Raw genomic sequence first — 24,077 nt, 5'->3', positions numbered from 1 at the left:
AGACTGGTATTTCTGTCTTCCTGAAGATTACTTTTTGGGGGGCAATAGAAAATCAAAGTATAAATTAGATGCAAAGCATGTAAAATAAACGTGTAATTAAAGTTTACTGCCATGCAACAACACAGAATTGATTTTCTTCCTGTTTTTGGTTTGATCCTTCTCCTTCCCAAACCAAAGTTTGGTCCTAAACCTGTCAACACTTACTGGAACAACACCCTAATAATTCAAACAACCTCATACAACTAAACTAAGCTTTAAAAGTATTGTCACCAGTTAAAAATTAGGGGGATAAAAGGTCAGTTCAATATGTTCAATATGTTTACCACCATGACCAGGATTCTTCAGAGTCCTTCATGTAACACTAGTGCTGAGAGTTGCTGACCTGACACAGTCCCATTCATTAAGTCACTAAATGATGACTGATAACTAGTTTTACACAGAGAGTGGGCACTGGGTAACACACCACACAGCATAAATAGATCTGGGGGGTTGAATATTTTATGTTAGCAACTTTAATTTCTCTTTGTCCTACTCTGTTCCAGATTAAGATTGGCCATAAATTGCTTTGGAATATTTGTGGGACACCACAAATATATTTTACGTTCTCTCAGCCATAATTCATCACAAGGAGCTTGCCTAGCATCCGTAAGTTACTGGTATTTTGTGTGTCTGTGTGTGCGCGTGCACGTGTGTGTGCATGCATATATGTGTGCATGTGCAAGCATGCCTGAGCGTACGGTCCGATACCCTGCTGCTCTGCTAGTTAGTGATAAAATCTGATATAATAAAATATTAATTACAGCTGAAAGGTTGGGTGAGAAATATGAAGTCAATTACAGTTCCATATTGTGAACAAAGGGCAGGAAGAAAAAAATCCTTTAGTTATGGAGGTTTGGGATAATAAAGGAACAACTAAAACATTAGACTCAGGCTGAGCAGCTCTGTAAAAGGCCACCTGTTATTAATCTTCACAACAGGCACCAAATTTCAAGTAAATTAGTCCTAGGTGGAACCTCTTTAAGAATGATTTCTCCCCGTTTTAACAAACGAAGACATTTTCCTTTGCAGACTTTATTTCACTTAAGCTAATCATAATTTAATCATCACAATTTCATAACAAACATATGATGGTAAAAATTATAATTCAAGGTCGGCTACTATTATGAAAGTATGTTTTCTTAAAAAGCACTAGTGATTTGAATAAAAATGGAAATCAAAGCCACACTAAATGTTTTCATTATTGCATGTTTGTATTATATTCAATTCAGAATCTTTCGGTCCCTAAAAGGAATAATACTGCAGGCTAGGTGAGCTGGAAAATAAATGCCACCATCCAAAAGGCAGGGAAAGATAATTCTCATATGGTGTTACTCATATGTGGAATATAAGAAATAGTGCAGAGGATCATAGGGGAAGGGAGGGAAAACTGAATGGGAAGAAATCAGAGAAGGAGACAAACCATGAGAGACTCCTGACTCCAGGAAACAAACTGAAGGTTGTGGAAAGGGAGGTGGGTGGGGGATGGGGTAACTGAGTGACAGGTATTAAGGAGGGCATGTGATGTGTGAGCACTCCATGTTATATGCAACTAATGAATCATTGAACACTACATCAAAAACTAATGATGTACTGTATGTTGGCTAACTGAATTCAAATTAAAAAAATTACAAATAAAAAAACAAAAAACAAAAACAAAAAAACAAAAGGCAGGTGAACCAAAGGTGGGTGCCATGGAGAGAACACTGAACTGGGAGTCACCATACCATAGGCAAGTGGGTCCAGCTTTGCCACTAAATCATCGACTAACCAATAAGATCCTTTCAAGATCTAATATTTTATAACTCCTGGCACAAGATTAGGCAAGTCTCTACATCAATATGTGAGAAGACAATTATTTCATTCATGTGTCCTCCATCCTTCCTTTTTACAATATTTATCATGTTTCACAAGCATGGTACCAGGCACGAGGGAAGAACAGGAGGAGGAATTTGGCACAGACTGTCCCTGTCCTTGAGAAGACCAGCCTAAGAGTATTAGAAATAGGTCACTCAAACAAACAACTGCTGTGACAGGGACCTGATCTGGGTTTGTACCAAGTGTAATGGAATGCAGGGGAAGAGTGATGATGTTTAAGCCAAGCTCTTACAGCATCTCTTCATTGAGGACATCTGGGCTGGACCTAGTACCTGAACATTCCCACCAGTAACACCCAAAGACTGTTGTCCTGCCTAGAGCCACCAGCTTTCTTCCCAAATTAAAGGCATGACAACAAACAAAAAAGCTAACGTCTTTAGATTCCCTATATAGTCCCCATTCTCTCCAACCACTGGTGCTAACAAAACCCCACCGGAGTTCCAACAAGCTTTAACCTCAGACTCACTAATGCCTGCTTGCAACAGCTTCCAAGAACCTGTAAGGACCCTTTATCAATAAATAGTACAGCAGACTGAAGGCAATGGGCTGTGCCCTAGGTTGGATACCTCCCCAAGTGCTGCACCAAGAGTTCCCTGAAAACTGCCTTAGAGGGCATGCCAAGCAGGGCTCCTTGTCTTGACCCCCATGGCCACCTGTGAGGACCAAGACCCGAGCTGCCTCTGCTCTCTGGGGGTGGGTGGGGAAAGAAGCCCACAAACATGCAGTCCTGGTCTCTGTTCCGCTCTACGTAGCTCTCTCCAAATCGCTGTCAGGCAAATTTGCAACTATTCTTTCTGCCTTGTATGATCAATCCTCAGGTTACGATCGTTTCTCAATGTCAGTATTTCAATTGATATCCATGTTAATCATTAAGGTCAAATCAAAATACTACAGCTGTGGGTTTTTTTTTTTTTTAGAGATTTTATTTATTTATTTGAGAGAGAGAAAGAGAGAGAGCGCGTGCATAAGCAGGGGGAGCAGCAGAAGGAGAGGGAGAAGCAGGCTCTCCACAGAGCAAGGAGCCCGATGTGGGAATTGACCCCAGGACCCTGAGATCATGACCCGAGCTGAAGGCAGACGCTTAACCAACTGAGCTACCCAGGTGCCCCTACAGCTGTGTTCTGTTGTGTTTTGGGGTTGGGGGTGGTTGTCAAGTTTGGCCCTGAGAGCCATTTCCGGCTGCCCCTGTCCACCAGCAGCTTCTCTGCTTTATGGAAGGCCCAGCTGCTGTCCTGAGCATGGGGGCCTCTGCTCCCTGGTGCACCTGCCGCGGAGGCCCTGGTAATAACACCGGAGCTCTGATCTAATACATAGAATCCTTCAGAGGAGATTATGTTGAAGAGGAGAAAATTTGAAAAATAGGGGAAGGAAAGCTATGCACTATATTTTCATGCACAAAAAGCAAGTTTGAAATGGAGTTTGAGGGAAAGTTAAATTAAGTTTCATTGTATAAATGCTCAAATACATCTACTCTATTATTATTATCTTCCCTTGCCATTTTTAAAGCTTCTTTTCAAGGGTTCTTGAAGAACAAACTTAGTTTCCAAAATGAATTTTCAAAGAGATGACTGACATTGTCATCCTAGAAGCAACATTAATAAAAATGATCTTTGTTTCCTGGCAGTAAAGGAATCCAGAGTATTATTTTTTAATACAATAAAATTCACCTAAAATCAGGTGGGGGAAGGATGGTGGTGGTGGTAATAAGAGATTTAGCACCTTTTGTTAACACACACTGTTGCAATTCAGCTATAAGAAGTAATAAAAAAAACCAAGCCCAATATAGTAATATAAAATTGAAGTTTTACCATTGAATGACATTTTGGTCTTTGTGATTATGTGTATCCCAATGAAAAAAAGGAAAAAAAATTAGGTTGGAAGTCAGATATTTAGAGCTCTTCTCCTTAAAGAATTTAAGGAATAGAACCAGATAGAACCTTTCAAAAGATTCAAGCACTGACAAAAGAACATTTAGCCCCCAAATTTATGATGCTCCTGTAGTTCACATTTCTTCAAGAAATAAGAGGGAGCAATTAAAAAGCCACTAATAAGCATTTCAAAAGAACTGGTATCTTTTTTTCTTCATTCTCTGGAGACTATTAAGAATGCTGAAATGAAAAAGAACACATATATCAACAACAAAAAAGACTGATTTGATTAAAACAATCCAATACACTAAAACAAATTTGTTTAATCCAAGTCCTCCAAGTACTCAAAATTGTACTGCTAAACAATGAGTAAGTTGTAATGGGAGTTGGGCTTCACCAAAAAAAGAAACAAATAAGTTGGTTTCAAAATAATAACGAAGAGAACAACATGAAAAAACCCTCCTAACCTCTAAGAGGTTAACAGGGATAAACCCCAAAGATTCCAACGATCATAATCTAAAATTGAAGGTATAATTAACATGTTTTCTTAACACTAGAAGAGACAATGAAGAGAGGATATTAATTTGCGATGTGGCCCACGTCTGCAAAGGAAGGCGTAACCAGGTTGGGTTCCTGAGAGAGTCTGCAGGGAAGAGGTCTATGGGCCGAGAAGGGACGCTCCTGGGAGGGAGCACGTGCCTGACGTGCATTTGGCTTCACTGGTCACATGGGGCTGCACAGGGAGAGTTCACCTCCCCAGACCTTAGTACCTCCTGTGCGCAAGGATGCTGGCATCTGATGAGGATGTCTGCTCTTGATGGTTAGAAACCATTTCATAAAGGACCAAGCATTGGCCTGGCACATGATAGCTACTCAGTCCAAGTCACAATAATTATTCATTTTTTATTATCGTAATTATTATTCCTGTATGACAGACTGCTCAGATAATAACTGAAGTTCAGGAATATTATAGTAGGACTTAGTGGGCAGAAGGGGCCACCACATTATCTAGTTAATGTTATTGCCATCAGTATAGGCCAGAATAGCATCAATAATAAATAAGAAAAGCTTTCCTACGTTAAGCAGATAACATCTGTGTTAGATACTATCCTGAGTGCTTTGCTGACTGTTACTCTTTCAGCTGTCCTCTGAGGTAGATTATTACTCATATCTGACTGATGACAGGAATGGGACTCAAAAAAGTTACATGACCTGCCCAAGGTTAACAGTGTAAACACGCACCAGGATTTAAACCCAAGACCATCAAACTCCATGCGGTGGTTGGCTACATTGTTTATGATTCTGAATACCTTTGTGCCTTACTTCCCAGAAAAGAGCTGGTATTTGTAACTTCTCCATCCAATAGTGGTTGACAGAACACAAGGTCTTCTGAAACTTTGATGATTTTTTTGAAATGAACGTACAGTATTAATACACACAGCTCTTACAACTTCCATAAAATTACTGTCAAAATATGGGTTACCTATAGAACATAGATCCTATTTATTTATAATTTTTTAAAGATTTTATTTATTTATTTATTTAGAGAGAGTGCGAGCAGGGGGAGGGGTAGAGGGAGAGGGAGAGAGAGAATCTCAAGCAGACTCCGTCTACACTGAGCATGGAGCCCAATGCAGGGCTCTATCTTCAACCCTGAGATCATGACATGAGTTGAGACCAAGAGTTGGGAGGCTTAACTGACTAAGCCCCACCCATGCACCCCTAGAACATAGATCCTATTTAAGTGATAATCACAGTAAATGGGCATAAATGTTAAAGGACAGTGATGATTAGAAATCTGAAGTTTATTATCAAAAGCAGGGAATAAAGGAATCCAGACTAAATAGCAATCTAGCCAACATGCTTTGTTAAGCAGATCCTGATATCATAGTTTTACCCTTTTTAAGCACTACAGTTTACAAAGAACTTTTGCTTGAATTAATCTTCCTGACAAGGCTGTGAGATAGGTGGAGCGTGTACTGGACTGCAGTTTTAGAACTGAAGAAAGGCCCAAAGTTCACAGGATAGCCCAAGGTCACAATCCCAAGGCTTCAGGCCCATGCCAAATGATCTTTTAATTAGATGAAGTCCTAGAATGATTTACATCAGAGACATCAAATTCCACTCACTTCAGTCATTTGGAGAAAACTCAGAGTGTACCATGGAAGCACGTGCCAGCCTCCTCCCACCCAACAGCCCCCGGGTTTGGTGGGGGCCACGGCACCGAAGCACCCACCTGGGCAACCTGTTAACTTTCTGCCAGGAAGACTTATGGGTCAATTTTCCTTCCTCTCTGGCCCTGCCCCGGTGGTTGATCTAATGTGCAAATGCAATCATATCTCTGCCCCATTAAAAATCCTACAGTCCCATCATTTGCGTGTGTTGGGGGTTGTGGGTGAGTAGAGGAGGGAAGAAGAAAGAAGATTCCATCCTAAAAACACATCAACTGCAACCTGGCATATTCTCAGCACTGAGCATATATTTACATCTTTTTAGGATGGCCAGAAGGGAGGCTGACCCAGGAAATGACTGGATAGAGACACTGTCCATGTTAAACAAAGTCTGGATATATCATGAGGGCAATGGTGAAACCCTGATGAATTATGGAGCAGGAAAGCGAAAGATCTGGGCAGCCACATTGTGCAGTGGGGACTGGAGAGCTGAGAAAGGCAAAAGCATGAACTAAGGCAGTGATGGGAGGATGGAAGTAAAGGGGGGGGGGCAGTGATCTCGAGAGGTGAGAAGCATGATAGCTTCCAAAGGAGTCAGTACAGATGTGCACGATTATAGGGATCTTCCTGATGGAATCTGAATTTGGAGTAATGGCTTATTTGATAGCTTTTCTGAATTCCTCTTCTAATTAAAAAAATGACAAATTGATTCAAGGGTAAAGGTAGGGTATTCTTTCATGCTTCTGTCCTATATGGACAGGACATGGTATATAACTTTTATTTAAGGATGGAAATATAAATTTAAAATCTTTCTTGTTCCCAATATGTCCAACTAGTTAAAAGGAGATTTTGGTCCTCTGGCTTCTTATCTATAGAAGTTACTTTTGCTCACAAGAAAAAGATGAGGTTCAATTCAATAAACATTTATTGCACACTTAATTAGGTTTGAGGTAGTGAATGATACTCAGAAACTAAATTATGAAAATTATTTTGTGATCCTTTTGCAGTTCCTATTACATTTACATGAATTTTACATGTAGGAAAAATGCTCACTTTCAGCATTAAATGCATAAATCTAATCACTCCTGAGTGCTAGTCAAACCTCATTTACTCTGTGTATGTTTTTAATTGTATTTACGAAGATGACCCCAGTTTACATTTCTTTACTTTCTCTTCTTCCAGGCATTTCTCCAGGTTGTTCCTCTCTTGGATAGACCTGTACCTGCATTTAGCCCCTCACGGCTACCTCCTACTTCTCTTTTGCATTTCAACCTGAACAGCTTATCCTGATCCCTGGTTGAGATTTCATCCTCTGTCAGATGCTCTTGGAATACTCTGGACTTTTCTCTCCAGCTTGATCACCATCTTAGCACAGTGACTTGAACATAAAAGTGCTCAGTAGATATTTGGTAAATGAATGAAGAATGACTGAATAATAGCCAAATGTCAACTGTGAAATTTGCTCTAACACTTTGCAATGTGGCAGAGGACAAGAATGTTAGATACTAACAATGCAGAGAGCTCTTATGGCTTCTCATTGAGCAGAAAACACTTGCACCAACACTGGTCAAGATATTTACCTTCAGGTCAAAGCAGAGAAGTAGAATAACTAGGACACAGGGAACCACACCAAAACGATGTGGTGATACGGAAAAACTCCCAGCGCTCCTGAGGTTCTGCTATCGAACAGGCTGACATCAAACAGGAGTATTAGTTAAGTAGCTGGAAACCAAATACAGGTGACCACCAAGCATCAGATAATAATATATTTAATGAAATAATTTTTGATGAAACAGAAGGCATGTCAGAATTTTTGTGGGCTTTAGTGTTCTCGCCATCAACAATCACACTGAATGTATTTATATGTGCTGGTGGATGAAATGTTCTGCTGATGGAAAACCACACTCATGATATGGCTATGCCCCCACAACAGGACCAAAAGTGCTGTCACAACCGGAAAGTGGCCAGATCCTCTCGGGGCTGCTCCTCAGCTCTGAAAGCCTGTGGCTCTAAGCAGCGCACTGGGTTGGCTTGCCCGCTCTGCGCCACATATGACTCGATAAGCCTCTTAGAACTTGGGATCTTTTCTCTCAGATATATGTGATTTTAGCACTTTAAAAAAGTAAAAATGAGGCATCTATAGTTAAATCAATTAGTCTTCATCAAAATTTCCAAGATCTTTGCTCCCAAAGGCTCTCAGTCTTAGCTCAGAACGCCCCTAGAAATGCATCCCTTAAATACCCTGGAATCAATAACTGTGATTAGGAAGACCTAGCAGCTCCTGAGAGCAAAGGGCATAGCGTCTTTGGGATTTGTAACTAAGGCGATGCAGTGTTCAGTTCAAGGCATTTGTAACCTTCTGGCGCTCTGGATTTACAACAAAGACTACTTGTAAATTATTCCACTGTTAACATTTACAGATGGTCCAGAGAGATGGGGGGAAAGCAGCATGTAACTTTCTCTATCGTCAGTGGAAAATGAGATCAACCTGTATGCTTACCTCCGTCACCCTGATGGATGGTTTCTGGGCGGTTGTCAGTCTGGGTCAGGGAATGCAGAGCACTACCTGCTCTCACCTCCAGGGAGACAGTCATGCATAACTTTTGGCCTCTAGTGTACATGATACTTTGAAGGCTTTCACGTAATCTATAGTTTCAGTCTCAAGCACCTAGTTTTTCTGAGAGAAGCATGGATTCCTTTGAGACAGCAGAAACAAGATATAGTATGATCCAACACTTGGGTCTTCCCTGGCCCTAGGCAAGAACTAGCCACAACCATCCACTAAACAGACTGGTGCTCAGAGAAGCCTCTGCACTCTGGTTTTCAGTAGGCAAAGACACCAGGGTGTCCATTCAGCAGGCATTGCATACACAACCCAGTACAGATTATAATCATCCCAAAAGCAGCGAGCACAGGTTCAGGGCAAAGGGGTTAGGGTGACGTAGCAAAAGGAAGGAAGCAAAAGGAGAAAGATCCAGAAGCTTCTCAGCAAGGAGGGGGACTAATAATGCCACGTTTCTATGGCTTGGGAAAATTGAGATTTAAAAATATTCATACAATTAGTAATTACCAATAAATTACTAGATAGTCATTGCTAAGATCAGCTTTCAGTTTCTAGCGTTCCAGTGTCCACTTTAACAATACTCTAAACAGTTAATATCACCAGTTGCTTTGGTTAGTCAATATGTTTTTCCCTCTAAAAAGGACTAAATGGTTTGGATTCCTTTAAATACTGTCTCTAATAAAAATTAACATGTGGCACCTGCAGGATCCCTTCCCTTCATGCCTAAAGTTTGGTAACTCGGCCCAGTGGAAAGGAAGAGTGGGCTCAGCACATCCACAAGCCACACTTCCTCTGAAGCTCTCCTATGCCGTGTCCCTGGCTAACCCTTCCCCCACTGCAGGGCTGATCTTCCTTACATTTTTTTCCTTGCCTAAAGCTCCTGAGTGACTACTCACTGCCGAAAGGCTACATCTCTATTCCTTGGCACGGAGCATAAGGCTTCCCAATCTAGCCCCGATCTCCCAATCTCCCTGCCCACATCCCCCCACCCCCCGCCCCTTCTACCACTCTAATTTTAACACACTTCTCATTCCCAGATCAGGCCAACTCACTCAGTCCTCCTTGCCCTTTTGGAACTCATCTGTCTCACTCATTATTTATTCCCTGCCACACACTTAACCTCCTCTGCAAATTCCTCCCCAGGACATACATCTCTTGGACAATATCCATCTGCAAGATTCAGCTGCTTGGCTTCAGAGCTGCTTCTCTGAAGTCTTACCTGACCGTCCTGTGTACAACCCCTGCCCCTGGCCTCTCTGTGCCAGTCCTCATCCCTGCAATAGGCCACCAGATGACACGCTGGTCGCTCCCATCTAGATTGTTAACCCCTGAAGACAGCCCATAACAGGCTCCTCTGTGTTCCCAGTACTCAGCACAGTGCCCGAAACCTAGTGAGTACTTAATAATTATAATCCTAACAACTCCTGAGATAAGGTGATATTACCTTGCTCTGCAAAGATGAGGGACCCGAGGCTTAGAGATGTGATTCTTCAGTCACACAGCTAGTCACTGAGAGAGCTGGGATTTGAAACTAGGTTTATTTAACTTCCGAGTATGTCCTTTCCCTATATCCTGGGGCTCATTTTAAAAGTTAGGTCCACAATTTATGTGACCCATAAAACAGAGTAATTATTTGAATATTACTCTTTCTTCCTTAGAATATGCCAAAGGAGGAAAGAGTGATTCTGCCTGCCCGCCTAAAAGGTGATGGATGACACCTGACGCTATCTTGTGTCTCAGGTCACAATGGTCTTGATTATTGACAGATTCAGCAGTTTCTAATTAATTTAGAGCAAAGCGCTGTTTAGATATGGAAATTATACACTGACTTATAGTAGGCTAATTTAAAATTATATTACTTTAAATTTATATTACAGGATCTTTGGATCTTAAGGTAAACTCTGCGCTGTGAGGTTTTACATGATAGTTTTTCCATTCTCAGAATAATATTGTCATTCCAACAACAAAATAAAATAAAGGCATAAACTTTTGGGGAAAAAATAATAAAAAATATTTGCAAATCATTATTTAACTGGTTCCTCTGACCCAAGATCAAATTCTTGGGACAAAACTGTTCTGATTAAAAAGAGAATCTAGGGAATAAATTCTAGCATAATCATAATGATTAAATGACCATAAAATGGTACTTGAATCACAATATACATACAGATATTTTTTAAGAAATGGGAGGAAGAATCAGACTCTTCAACGGTGAATAGAACATTAGACATCATTGAGCCAAGTTCCGTGTCTCACCAACTCCCCACTGGTGTCAGATTATGAATTTCACTTTCAGAATGGTTATAAACAAAGCTCGGTTTCCTTTTGTTCTATGGTTAAGTTTATTCAGTAGAGATGGCCATAACCATAATTAGCTAATGATTCAGGAGCCAGCAGGGAAACATCTAACCTTTTTAAAGAGTTGTACTACAGAACTGGGACAGCGAAGAGTTCATTAACTATTTGTAATATCAATTCCTAACTAAAAACTTGCAAATGCAGAAATAGGTAGCCAGATGCAATCAAATTTCAAAATGTAGTAGAGATACCAGAATTTATTGGCATTCTATTATTTATGATTTTATTGATAGACAATTGTTAAATCCTTAATTTATTTTTCTTGTAAAATTAAGACCTTTTTTGTGATATCAGATTTTTAAAAAAAAATGAGAAAAGGAAGAGCTAGAGGACCAGAGTTAGTCCTATGAAAAGAAACAACACAAACCACCTAGTGACATGGTTTGAAAGGGCCGATGTAAGAAAAAACACTGATATAGCAGTTAGTAGGTGTGAAGTACAGTTTGGAGTGCTTTTTAAAAAAAATATTACCTTTTTTAATCCTCGCAAGAACCTCATAATGTTTATTTACTTGTAGGCTCCTTGCATGAAGCAGAAGAGAATGGGATAGCCAAAGCCGGTGGTGGTCATGGAGTGAAAATGTCTTTCCTTGGACTTACTAATGGTAGACAATCAAACGGATTGCCGCTGCCTTAAAATAACTTTTTAAAAATTAATATTTGGTCCATACTTCCTAATATTAAACTTCCTAAACCAAAATTAATTATATGCCAACAAGTGTAATTTCTACAGGAAACTTCTTAAAACCAAACGCATGATTATCTCCTATCATTCATTAACTATAATGATCTCTTTCCTTGCTTTTACTGTCAAAAGATCTGTTTCACTGTCCCCTCTGAGGTGGCAGTTTTCATAGACTCCCTGACATTCTCCTGCTGAATCCCTTTAATAATAACTTCTGTGTGGTAACCAGCTGGAAACATGAGTGCAAGCTGTTGGCCACAAAAAGAACAAATCTCGTTTTCCCTACAGCTCCAGGATCAAATCAAACATTTTTAGGAAATTTAACAAATTTTCTTAAGATAAATACAATTGCTTTACTGACTATTTATGTTCAATGGAATGAAAACCTGTCCTTCACCTTGGTCTAAGAACACAGCATAGAGTTTTCAAAGGACAAAGAGCTCAGTTATAAGAAAAAAATAGCATCCTTTAATACATTTTTTATATTTTCTATCTGATTTGTTACAGAAGAATATTTGATGAGTAGTTTGGCTAAATCAGGAAATACTAGAAGTGAACAATGAGGCTTTAAGATCTGTACACATTTTGCTGGCTACCTACCTAAGGCAAAGCAGCATCAGGGAAAAGTGACAAAGAGGAGTAAATGAAAACAGCACACATTTGTCAAGTCTACCGCAGTAATGAATTTAGGGTGAAATCTGTTTAATAAAAACCCGAACATATTATATAAAAAAAATAAATTCTTGATTTATACATGAAACTAAAGTTTTTATATGGTACAAGTCTTTTTTTAAAATCAAAAGTGTTTCGGATGAATAAAACATTTATGCCTACCTTTTACTAACAGAAAATATTCCCTGTCTCATCTGAAATCTTACCTAGCAGGACACATGCTTTAAAGAAATAAGGCAAAATATTTCTTCCATCTCTTCCTTATGGCCTCATCTCTTCCAGATTCATAATGTAGTGAAGTTCCTATTTGCTTTAAGACTGTGGCCCTGATTCTCAGCAACCGGAACTATTCACTTTTTAAATATAACTATTGAGGAAGCGTTCATTGCAAAGATATCTGTAGTATAAGAAGTTACCAGTGACAGTAAAAGCACAGCATTAAAATAATTAGGACTACCCCTGTTAGAAGAACAAGGTGGCTGCCATCCATTAAAAGTGTATTCGCATGTTTAGGCATCAGCTTTAATGTTTTGGTTGTTGCTGTGATTGTTGCCCACCTCCCATCCCCACGGACAGGCAACTTAATAGATGTTTTCCCCACTCGGTAGTTTCTCCTGAATGAATGAATCAAAGAATGAGTACTTAAAATGGTAATTTTCTAACATTTCACTGAAATGAATATCAGAATGTTTAATTAACATATTCAAGCACTGTTTTAATTAAGAAGACATATAGCTCCAAAACATTTATGAATAAATTGAAGCAACAATGCCTAAAGAACAAAAATGAGAGTCATTTGAAAACATCATCACCTAAGGCGCAACAACGTGAAGGAGTCTCATGCTGTAGACCATGAGACTATAAAATATCATTAATGAGGGACATTGGCACATAGTACATATCATGAGAGTAAAATCACAGAGAGAATCTTTGTTAGTGCAAGAAAAGCACATAGTTTGTGTAAAAATCATTCTTTATTTAGAGCTGCTATTTTACTGGCAAATTACAAGGATTTTCTCTGTTGGATTATGTCTGCGTGTAATGAACAGTGGAGAGAAGAGAGAGAAATGAAGGGATTCTAAATGAGTAAAAGAAAATTAAGCTTTCCCCTGTCTTATTAAAGAAAAAAAAATTGGATCCATGAACAGACATTAAAATTCTGTCCTAGGTGCTAGTTTAGTAGCTAGAATGATGGAATTTGTGTTCTTCCTTTTATGTGACAGAGCTGATATGTTGATCAATAAAAAGACAGCAATCATTTACATTGAGAGTTTAGTGCAATTTTAAGAATCTGCATTAAGCAAGCTAAGTGTTTGTAATGGAATGAATGCAGAACCACCTTACTTAGTGAAGTGCATAAATGAAGTGGGGCTGAATTTTTAACATCAATGATTATGGATTAAAGAAAAATCAAATCAATTGAAAGAACTGGCTTTGGAAATCATACAATGTCAGTATTTTTGAGCATATAATACTGTGCAAAATCCAGGAAAGCAAACAGATGTTTACTTCTATTTCCCTCCTTCTTCTAGTATTATCTTATCATTTGGGAAAAGCCTTCTTGTATTGCAGTTTGACTACATGTACATTTTGCAAATTTCCAGATGTGTTCAAATGTTTTAATCTACATTATGGCTTTATATTTTAGGTCCCCATGATTCCCTAATCAGAGTTCTCATTTCTCTAAACACTAAATGAAATTGAAAATTTTGATATACCTCATTTAGTTTGAGAGTATTATGGACATTTTTTCCAAACTAGTCTTTCTAGATATATTGGTCTAGCATCTATTCAATAGATAATCAGTCCCATTATGTTGTACTGTAACACCAAATCCCTTGAAAAGAACATTCACTTTTCTGCAAAAAAAATTCAAAAAACTAAAAACAAACCAAAAAGCCAAAAAACCCCCCAAAAAACAAACAACGCCCAACCCAATGACAAAAAAAAAACCCACAACTTTCTGACTGGGGGGGTCAAGATAATTTCCATTCTCAAATTTGTGCCAATAAAATTTACCCATTTAAGGTAAGTATCCTTCCAATTAAGGTGATATCTGTAGTGGGTTTGCCTGTAATGCTTACTGAATAGTGTCCATAAGAACTGATCTCGATTCCAGCATAGATTTAGATGACGAATACTGAAATGTTAGCAGAGTTAGTGACTGGCCTTTAAGAAATGATGTGAAACGTGGCAAAGCCGTGTATTTTGGACACTCTGACAAGCATTTGAATGTGTATTTTTATAACATAAGAATAAAAAGCCTGAGGATATCTACAATTAACTACTAAATGGTAAGGCTCCAGTCTCCAAAAACAACTAGAAAGGTATAAAAGAAAACAAGACAATGCCTTTGAAAGGCATGTTTAGAAAATATGAATACTAGTTTGGAATGCAAGAGGCACTTTAAAAAAGTAAGGAAAGGAGAACTGGGGAGGAGGCTGATATAGGTGGCCCAAAGGAATATTATTTGAAAACTCAGACTTGAAAAGATCTATACAGAGAGGTGGACGAAAATCAGACTGAAAGTGTTTGAAGGAAAAAGGCAATAAGAACAGAAAATGAAAAAGGAGTTTATGTGAGAATAAAATAGAATTGGGAATAACTGGCTGTTTTGGAGAAATGGTTAGGATTTCAGATCCCTTCCATTTGGAGGCCTTGAAGATGAGTGGGCTGTATGTTTTCATTTTATTGTGATGCTCCGGTAGGAGAACACGGACCCCTGTCCTAACAGCCTGCATTGCTGAGTCTAGACCACTTTTAAATTGGTCACAAGAAAATGATGCTCCCAAGGACATGGTCACAGCATCAATTTTCATTTAATAATACTTCAACTTTCTGGAGTGAAAAAAGTCTGACCCACGGCCACAGATACATTCGGATCTTGGCCAGCCGTCTAATGAGTGTGTGTCTTGGGTCATTCGGATTAGGGCAACCCCTCGGTACTGCACACAAGTCAACACAAAGGGCCTAGGTAGTGTCAGTGGCTACATTTTTCTAGCAGTAATAATATCTTAAATTTGGAATAGAGCTTTGACATATTTCATAGTGTTCTCACAGACTGCACTTATGAATGGTGGTCCTAAATCCCTGACAGGAAAATCCCTTACTACTGTGTCAAGTCAACAGAGTGAACTAGAAATTGTGTCATAAAATTTTCTAGATTTTTCAAATAAAAATTTCTGTGATCCCACCCTAATCGGACTTTACTATCAACAAATGCTGTTCTGTTTTTACTGCTAACTCTGTGAATTGAAACTTGTACATATTTTATCATGTCAAAAGAAGTCCAACTGATTGCCCTATGACACTATAGTGAAAACATGATCAAATAGAGCCAGGTTTCAAAAGGTTAATGGAGTAAAATTCTACACAAGGAGTATGGAAACAAGCCCTATATAGCCTTAAATAGGAATGTAAATGTTTCCTCGGGGTATGCTATTCAGAATAATAGGTTATTTTGAAGGGAATCTATTCTGATAGTACAGAATATCTAAATCCTTCTGAAACAAGTAGCAATTTCATTTATATAGATTAATGAGCTTATGACAAGTTCATGCTCAAGAGTTATTCAGGCATTCCTCTGCTCCTTCCTAGGAAGAATAAATTTATTTTATTCATTCACCGTAAAAGTTACACTTTGTAATTTCTTAGCTATATAAATCATCATGGGATGAGAAATGGGGCCTACATGTTGGTAATAAACTTAAATATGTTTGAATAAAGACTTCACAATGCTCTTTCCAATCATTGGTTTCTTTTAAAAAAATAAATATACACCACATATTCAATGGAGAGATTAGCCCATTTCCCAAAAGTTAACTGACTTAAAGCCCCAGGTAAACAAACAAGCAAAAAACCAAAGGTCCATTTAAAGAACAGAGCTCAGGATCAAAATGTCATCAGCCCTTGGGTAACTAAATTGCAGCAAGCAATTACTTTTTAGAAGTAAAGCCACCTCTCAACAGACTAAGGCTTTTGTTCCATATCTTCAAAGAACAACCCACTTGCAACAGCATCAAACTCTGTTCACAATACTTGCTCACACGCCACATCAAAGCACATCCCCTTTCCCGAGTCATTTCTTTTAATTAGAGCTAATAAAGATATGGGTTTACATGCTGCCTGCTGTTTGCATCGAATCCCTAGAAAACACAGTCAAGAAATTCATCAATTTGATGTCAGTGTCTATCTCCCTGGAGCCAGCCCACCCCTCCTCTGCTCAGTACCTGACAGGCGCGCCTCGGCTGTGTGCTGGCTTCAGCATGACTGTCACTGTGTTGTCCGTCTGATTCAAAGGGGTCTCGAGTTCATAAGCCGGCATAGAGGGTGCTGGGGGAAAAATGTGTGAGATGGGAGACTCATTATTTCTGGTCGATCTTTTCAGTTTTCCTCCTAGTTCCATTTGCAAAGAACATTAAGAACACAGTGCACTTAAACTGCAGCTATGAACTGACCATGGGCAGCCTCTGTGTATATACCCTACACCGAATATCAGGAACCACTGCTAAAACCAGGAGATGTCGACTTCTTTGATCTTGAGTTTAAGCTGGGAGAGAGTATGAGGGGGGCTTGTGAGGTGTTAGTAATATTCTGTCTCTCGATTTCCATTCTTGCTAAATGGGTGTAGGTTAGCTTGAGAACATACATCAAGCTGGGCACTTATAATTTGTGTACTTACTGCTAGGTATGCTTTTCTTTAAAAATAACTTTAAATGCATATTTAAGAAATAATCACTAGGATCATAAAACTGAACATTATAGCTCTCCCATCGAAGTCAAGATGGAAGACTCTGTGTATGCCACAGATCCATCTAGGGATCTGAAGACTGTAGAAGCCAGAGAGGCTTGTTGAAATTAGTGACCACTAGTGGGCTCTCAGGGAGAGCAGGAAGGTGGAAAAGGTATGGGAATTGGAGTAAGAAAGGCTTGGGTTGACTTTCTGTTTTGTTTTAATCAGCCTAAGAGCGTAAGCACATGAATTACCTCTGGAGCTTCAGTTTACCCTTCTTCCAAAATAGGAGAAATTACCCTCTAGGGTTATTATGGGAATTCAAAGAGATAATAAAGAGAGCCAGGCAAATATAATCCTACCAATGTTAATTCTTTTCCCCCACTTCATGTGAATCCTATTTCCAGGTCCATTTCCTGGCATTCTTTGTTTTCTAGATTGTTCATTCTTACGAGAAGATAACGACAGAGTTCTTCAATAATTTTGTCATCACCATGGACTAGATAGATCATTTCATGAAGCTGTGATGCGGGAGGGCACATGGTGTAGGTACCTGATGAGAACACTAGTGATCCTTTTTTTTAGAAATATAGTTTTTTAAATCTCTTACATATAAAAAGCTTTTCTGTAAAAGACATGGGTTATGTCTCATTTCCATTTATTGGATTTTCTCAGCATTAAAAATTAACTCCAATTCTATTAAAAATTAACTCTGATTCATAACACAGAATTATATTTTGTATAGAAAATAGTTATCTGAGGTCCATGAAAGTAGAAAATTGGGGCCCATAAACTGTAATTTTCTTTTTTTTTTTTTTTAAGATTTTATTTATTTATTTGAGAGAGAGAGAATGAGAGAGAGCAAGCACATGAGAGGGGGGAGGGTCAGAGGGAGAAGCAGACTCCCCGCCGAGCAGGGAGCCCGATGTGGGACTCGATCCAGGGACTCCAGGATCATGATCTGAGCCGAAGGCAGTCGCTTAACTAACTGAGCCACCCAGGCGCCCAACTGTAATTTTCTTTGAACTATAAAAATCAAATAGTTACTCTTGATGAGTCTGTGCAGGCTAACTAAAATGTTAACTGTCTTTGTTTTTGGATAAAACTGTATGAACTTGGTGGGCTAACAGTGGTCAGACTCATATCAACCAGAATTTTTATATAACAGAAATGGTAAAAATGAATTTTTTTTTCTAAAAGAACATCCTCTTTAAGATATGATTTCCATAGGGGAAAATTACCAAAATAATGGAGGCTTGGAAATACACATACTGGCACACATTTCCTCTTCAGTCTCCATCATAAGTTCAAGCACCAGATTATATCATCTTAATTACATCCAGGTATCAATGCACTTGATTAAGATCAGAGAGGGCATGCATGGAAAATTACAACTAGAAGCCAGATTTTCTGATTCCAAGTCTAGTAGTCTCTAGAGATGTACGACCTATGCCACTTTCCTAACCTCCCAAGGACGTCTTCCTCTTCTTCCAACTCTCCATACTGTTATTACCTAACGCTTCCTATGAAGTATCAAGTGTATATTGAATTTCAAGTTGAGTTTGTGCTCATAAATAAAATCTTACAGGATGAAAAATTTCCTCTTAAGTTATAATTGCTTAAAAACAAAATTCCAAACCTCCCTCCCTCAAAACCTAATTGAGTGCTTATAGTACTCTTTTTTTTTTTAGATTTTTATTTATTTAGTTGAGAGAGAGAGCACACAAAAGCAGGGGAGGAGCAGAGGGAGAAGCAGACTCCCTGCTGAGCAGGAAGCCCAACATGGGACTCGATCCCAGGACCCCAGGATCATGACCTGAGCTGAAGGCAGATGCTTAACCCACTGAGCCACCCACACACCCCATAGTACTCTTGTTGTAAGCACTTCCCTGCCTCTGATTCTAAGCAAAAACTTTCCAAAAACTAGAAATGAGGGACAATAGATAAAATAAGGCTAAATATTATTTAGCTAACACTGACTGATTGAAAGAGTTATTTCCCTCACCAGCCTCCTGCTCATCTTCCCCCAACCAAAACAGACAAGGCCAAAACTCAAATACTTCACCACTCATACCCAAAGGGGGAAAAAGGAAATGTCCATGGAATTGTGTTTATTGTTATTATATATCCAGCAGATGGCAACTCCATTTCCTCTAGTCTGAAGCACAAAGACATTTTCTGCACAGTTGCACATGCCCAGAAATACTTCTCAAATTATGTCTTTGGTCGGATGGCATAATTGAGTCTCTACCAGCAAAAAGCTGGAGGCTGTAAGTGCCTGGTACCACCCCTCTGTCATCGCAACTACTAATGGTGAAGGTCCCAAGGAAGGCTGATCCTTCGGGAAGCAGACTCCATATAACGCTGTCTTTCTGCTGAGCACTCGGTCGTTCACGGCTCATTGCAGATATCTCTCCAATGCTGCTGCTCTGGTAACCTGTACTGTGAAGGGGGTAGGAGCACACAGACCAGAACTCTCACTCATGCTCAGGTCCTCCAGTGCAAACTGATACAACATGCCTACTTCCTAATGTAGGAGGATCTTAAGCTCCCGAATTATAAGTATTTGCAGTATCTCATTCAATTCCACAAGTCTGATTTTCATGCATGCCAAAGTGTTAATCTGAACACAATGGGTCAGTCGGGGTGAGGTTTGTATCCTTGACAATGAAAAATACAAAAACGTTACCTGTGATAAAAGACATAACTCACAAAGGTATAATACCTGATATTTTGGTGGTGAACTGATTTGTTGCTGGAAGTCCAAACCCCTTAGCTGTGCTAGCTCGGATGGTGAAGGAGTACGTGGTCCCTGGATACAGTCCAAAGAACAGAAAATGGGTTTCATTCCCCAGTTTTGAAACTCTTCCACTTTGATTGGATAAGTCTATTTCGGGGTCAAAGGAACTGACTGCTTTGTAGGTGATCTGCAAGAGAATAAGAATTCGATAAAATACCTGAAGCAGGTGGACCGGGATCACATCTTTATCCAATAAACCCCTGTGATGTATGCACTGTCAGATGCTTTATGATAAGCTCCTCTACTCACTTATACTCTTCAAATCCTGGATTCGGTGAAGGGGTGCAGGAACTCAGCCAAAACTGCTATGAGTTATTACTTTTATAGACAGAGGAATTGAAAGCCAGTAGATTAGAACATAAAGGATGAATTCAGGTTTAAGCTAATACCTTGAAGTTGTTTGTTTTCAAAATGTCACTTTGGAAAACTACATTACAGTTGGTTTAAAACAACATCACAAAATGTACAACTAGCTCAAACAGATAAGGACCGTACAAGGGTAAGGCCTCATCTCTCATCCAGGGGCCAGTTTGATTCCGCACTGAACAGGATTATTGTCTTCTGGAAACAAGGGCATTTTTAAATGTTTTCACCAATGTGGGCAAAGATATCTGCTCTCACAGTAAATCCTAGACACGTGTCAGGAGCTCTTGATGGTATGACCATGGTGCTCGTGACGGGTCATATTTACTTCTTTTCTTCGGAGCAATGCTGTCCGATAGGACTTTCTGTCATGATGGAAATGTTCTATTCTGCACTCTGATGGTAGCCACCAGCCACAAGTGGTGACAGAGCACTTGAAATGTGGCTAGTGAGACTGAGGACCTGAGCATTTTATTTTCTTTAATTTTCATTAACTAAAATTTAAATGTAAATCACCGTGCGTGACTAGGAGCTGCCATTTCAGGCAATGCCACTCTAGAAGGCTCCCATATGTTGCCACATAACAGGGGTTTAAAGCACATTGGACGCATCTGGAATGTGTGAAAATAAATATATCATAGGTGTCTTGAAATTTGCCCTTTCAAATGATTTTTTTAAAGAATTTCACCATAAGTAGTTCATCAACTATTCACGAACACGCATTTTAGAGGTGATTACTAACTTCTACTGGTTGTAATGACATAATTTTTAAATGTGGCATATTCAAAAGTTTTAAATTGCAAAACTGAGCACTTTTCTTGCTTTTAAATAGGTAAACTTACTTATAATTTATGTGCATGAACACTAACACTGTTATTACACGAAGTGATAATTGACATTCTTTCTTCTTATATTTATACCATGTCATTATAATTAGGGAGACCTCTCTGAAAGAATATTTAGATTGAATCATCTAAGTTTGGCAAGAAAATGTTTGCTGTATATACTAATCACTATAGTGCATGCCACTCTCAGAGTTAGGCAGCATATCTGTTGTTAACCCTCTAGCCGATTTCCCTCACAAGGTTTCTCTGAGTCAAGAGTGTCCCCCACCAGCTGCTCTGGGAGGGACTTCAACATTGGCACCACTGTGTGCTTAGCTGTTTACTCAGTCCTCGTTCTGACACTTCTAGAGAAAACGGTGGTTCAGAGAGGGTAGATCTAAGCTATGAGGGCATATTTGCTCCCCAAAGTTTATTCATTCATTCACTCACTCATTCACCCATTCTAAACACATTCATCGCATGCCTCCAGTGAACCAAGCACTGGGCTCTGAGCTGGGATCTCACATGGTGGGTGAGACATAGTACCTGTCCTGGAGGAGGTAACAGTCTGGTGGAGAAGTAGAGATGCAATAAAACAGCTATGATACAGTCTAAGTAAATGAGGACAAGCACTGCCCACCAGAGCTAGGCTCCCTGTTTGTTTTGTTGCCTTACTAAAAACTTTAACGGGACACAATTGTATAGGAGACAAAGTCCAAACTTCCTACCTTTGGGTTTAAGACCTGCCTACATCTTCTTCTCCAAACTCATCTCTGAATACTTAACACAGTGATATTATATTACCTTCTGCCCTGGTCAGGGGATAAAGATTTTCTGTACCACAAACACTGGGCTTTTCTGACACTGCTTTGGCTCATAAATGTTCACCTGCTTGGAAGGTGATAGCACTATCTGTGATCTGCTTTCTCTCCCTGCTCAGATTCATTCATTCCATTCAAATATTGATGGAGTGAACACTGACACCGCGAGCACCGTGGTCAGTGGGCAGACACAGGCCCTGCCCGCAGGTATTTAAGAATCTGGACTGCAGTGAGTGGAGCTGGGAGAGATGCAGAAAGTAAATTAATAATTTTAAAATGCTAAAATTCAGTAGATGAAACAAACACAGTGCTAAGACAAAGAATATTGTAGGCAGAGAGGGATACGTGCTTGACCACCAGGAATGGTTGTGGAAGGGGCCACTGAGGGGATGACAGTTAATTTCAGGAGACTTGAACTTTGAGAGAGCCAGCCATGCCAAGAGTTTGGGAAAGAACAGCATGAACCAAGGCCATGAAGCAGGAGTGTTTTGTACACGGTTAATGGACAGAAAGAAGGCCTGTGTGACTGTGGCTCAGCAAGCAAGGTAAGTGTGGTCCCTCGACCAGGGGCTGGGGAGTGGGTGAGGGCCATACCATGCAGTGCTCTGTACCCTAAGATAAGAAGCATGGATGCGTACAAGGGGGAGCCTTGGAATATTCTGAAGTATGAAAACCAAATTATCTAATTTCCCTTATGAAAAGACCAAGGTTAGCTGCCAGGGGAGGAAGTGGTTTGTTGGATGGAAGTAGTAAAGGGAGGCAGGGAGGCCACCGGGAACTACCACAGAGACCACAGGGAACCTTCAGCACCTCTGACAGTGCTGTGTTGGGACTAAGGTTAGCATCGTGAAGAGAGCAGTAAATGAAAAGAACTGGCATATTTGAGAGTTAAAATGGACAGAAGTCGGTGATCAATTGAATATGGGGGAAAAGATGGAGGAATCGAGGATAGGTTCCATGTTTGGGGCTTAAACAAAAGATGGCCCCACTTACTGAGCGGGATGGAATGAATGAGGGGAAATGAACTGCTGGCTTGTGGACACAGGGTGCATGGTATCAAGCTGGGATTTGAGACGTATGGCCAAGAAATAGAGATGTGGGGGTGATCGGCATTGAAATATTATGGTTTAGGAATGGATGAAGTCACTGGGGAAACGATTTCAGAGAGAACAGTGACATTTAATATAATCAGTGGTGGAGGAGGAGATACCAACAAACAAGCCAGAAAAGCCAATAGAGAAAGCTGTCATGGAAATCAAAAGAAAGAAAAGGAAAGAAGTGTCTGAAGAAGGAAATGCTTTCAAAGATGCCAGGAGTTCAGGTGAGACTGGAACAAAACATGTCTGTCCACCCATATCTGAAGCCAGAGTTCCCATTTTACTTCTCTGTAAAGCTTCCAAAATGTGGCCCAATGATCACTGGCTCAGCTGAACGCCCAATGTCGTGACTGAGTTCATACAGTTCATTTGGTGATACATCATCACGCTGTGAAAGCTCTCGCGTAGTCTTTTTTTTTTTTTTAAGATTTTATTTATTTATTTGACAGAGAGACACAGCAAGAGAAGGAACGCAAGCAGGGGGGAGTGGGAGAGGGAGAAGCAGGCTCCCCGATGAGCAGGGAGCCCAATGTGGGGTCCGATGCGGAACTCGATCCCAGGACCCTGGGATCATGACCTGAGCCGAAGGCAGACGCTTAACTGACTGAGCCACCCAGGAGCCCCTCTCTCATAGTCTTAAATCATTGTTTCAATATGCCAAAGGATGTGGAACTTTTCACATAATTTTGTCTTCTTTCTGAGGAGAGAATGATGTCTTACTCTTCTTTCTGATCCCACAGTGATCAGTACATATTTGGCACTCAGTATACATTTTCCCCAAAAGGCTCCCAGGAAGAAGAGGTGTGCACATGTGCTTACACAAATGCTCACACCACGGCAAGTAGGATGTTGCTGCACCTGCACTGACTATAGAGCAGAAAGCAAATGCTTGAGCAAAGGACCTGTTGCTCCACGGGGGCGGATGGGTTGGTATTCATCTATTGCCATGGTCATGCAGGATAAGCTAGACGGGGGCTCCGTCACGGGTCTTTCAGCCACAGCCCTCTAAGAATTTGCTAATCAACAGATCCTCTCTCCCAGACCCATAAAAATGCACATACACACTAATGCATGCGCTTTTAAAAATTATGGACTCTTTTCCTCACTATTTTTTTTTTAAGATTTTATTTATTTACTTGAGATAGAGCAAGATCGAGAGAGAGAGAGCACAGAGGAAGAGTGAGAGCACAGAGGCAGAGGGAGAAGCAGG

General features: G+C 39.9%; 1 protein-coding gene across 1 annotated transcript in view; it reads right to left on the bottom strand.

Moving 5' to 3' along the window:
* The window catches only part of PTPRM (protein tyrosine phosphatase receptor type M), a 712,816-nt gene that overhangs the window by 249,225 nt on the left and 439,514 nt on the right, over positions 1-24,077 (bottom strand). Inside the window, exons 11-12 of the mRNA XM_081802550.1 lie at positions 19,688-19,889; positions 16,460-16,562 (exon numbers count right to left, since the gene is read on the bottom strand). Of these exons, the coding sequence (XP_081658676.1) occupies positions 16,460-16,562; positions 19,688-19,889 (305 nt within the window). The remainder of the gene's footprint in view (positions 1-16,459; positions 16,563-19,687; positions 19,890-24,077) is intronic.

This window comes from Leptonychotes weddellii, chromosome 13, assembly GCF_054177405.1.
Source record: "Leptonychotes weddellii isolate Sample4059 chromosome 13, ASM5417740v2, whole genome shotgun sequence".
Lineage (NCBI taxonomy): Eukaryota > Metazoa > Chordata > Mammalia > Carnivora > Phocidae > Leptonychotes > Leptonychotes weddellii.
This window is presented reverse-complemented; position numbering and strand designations above follow the sequence as displayed.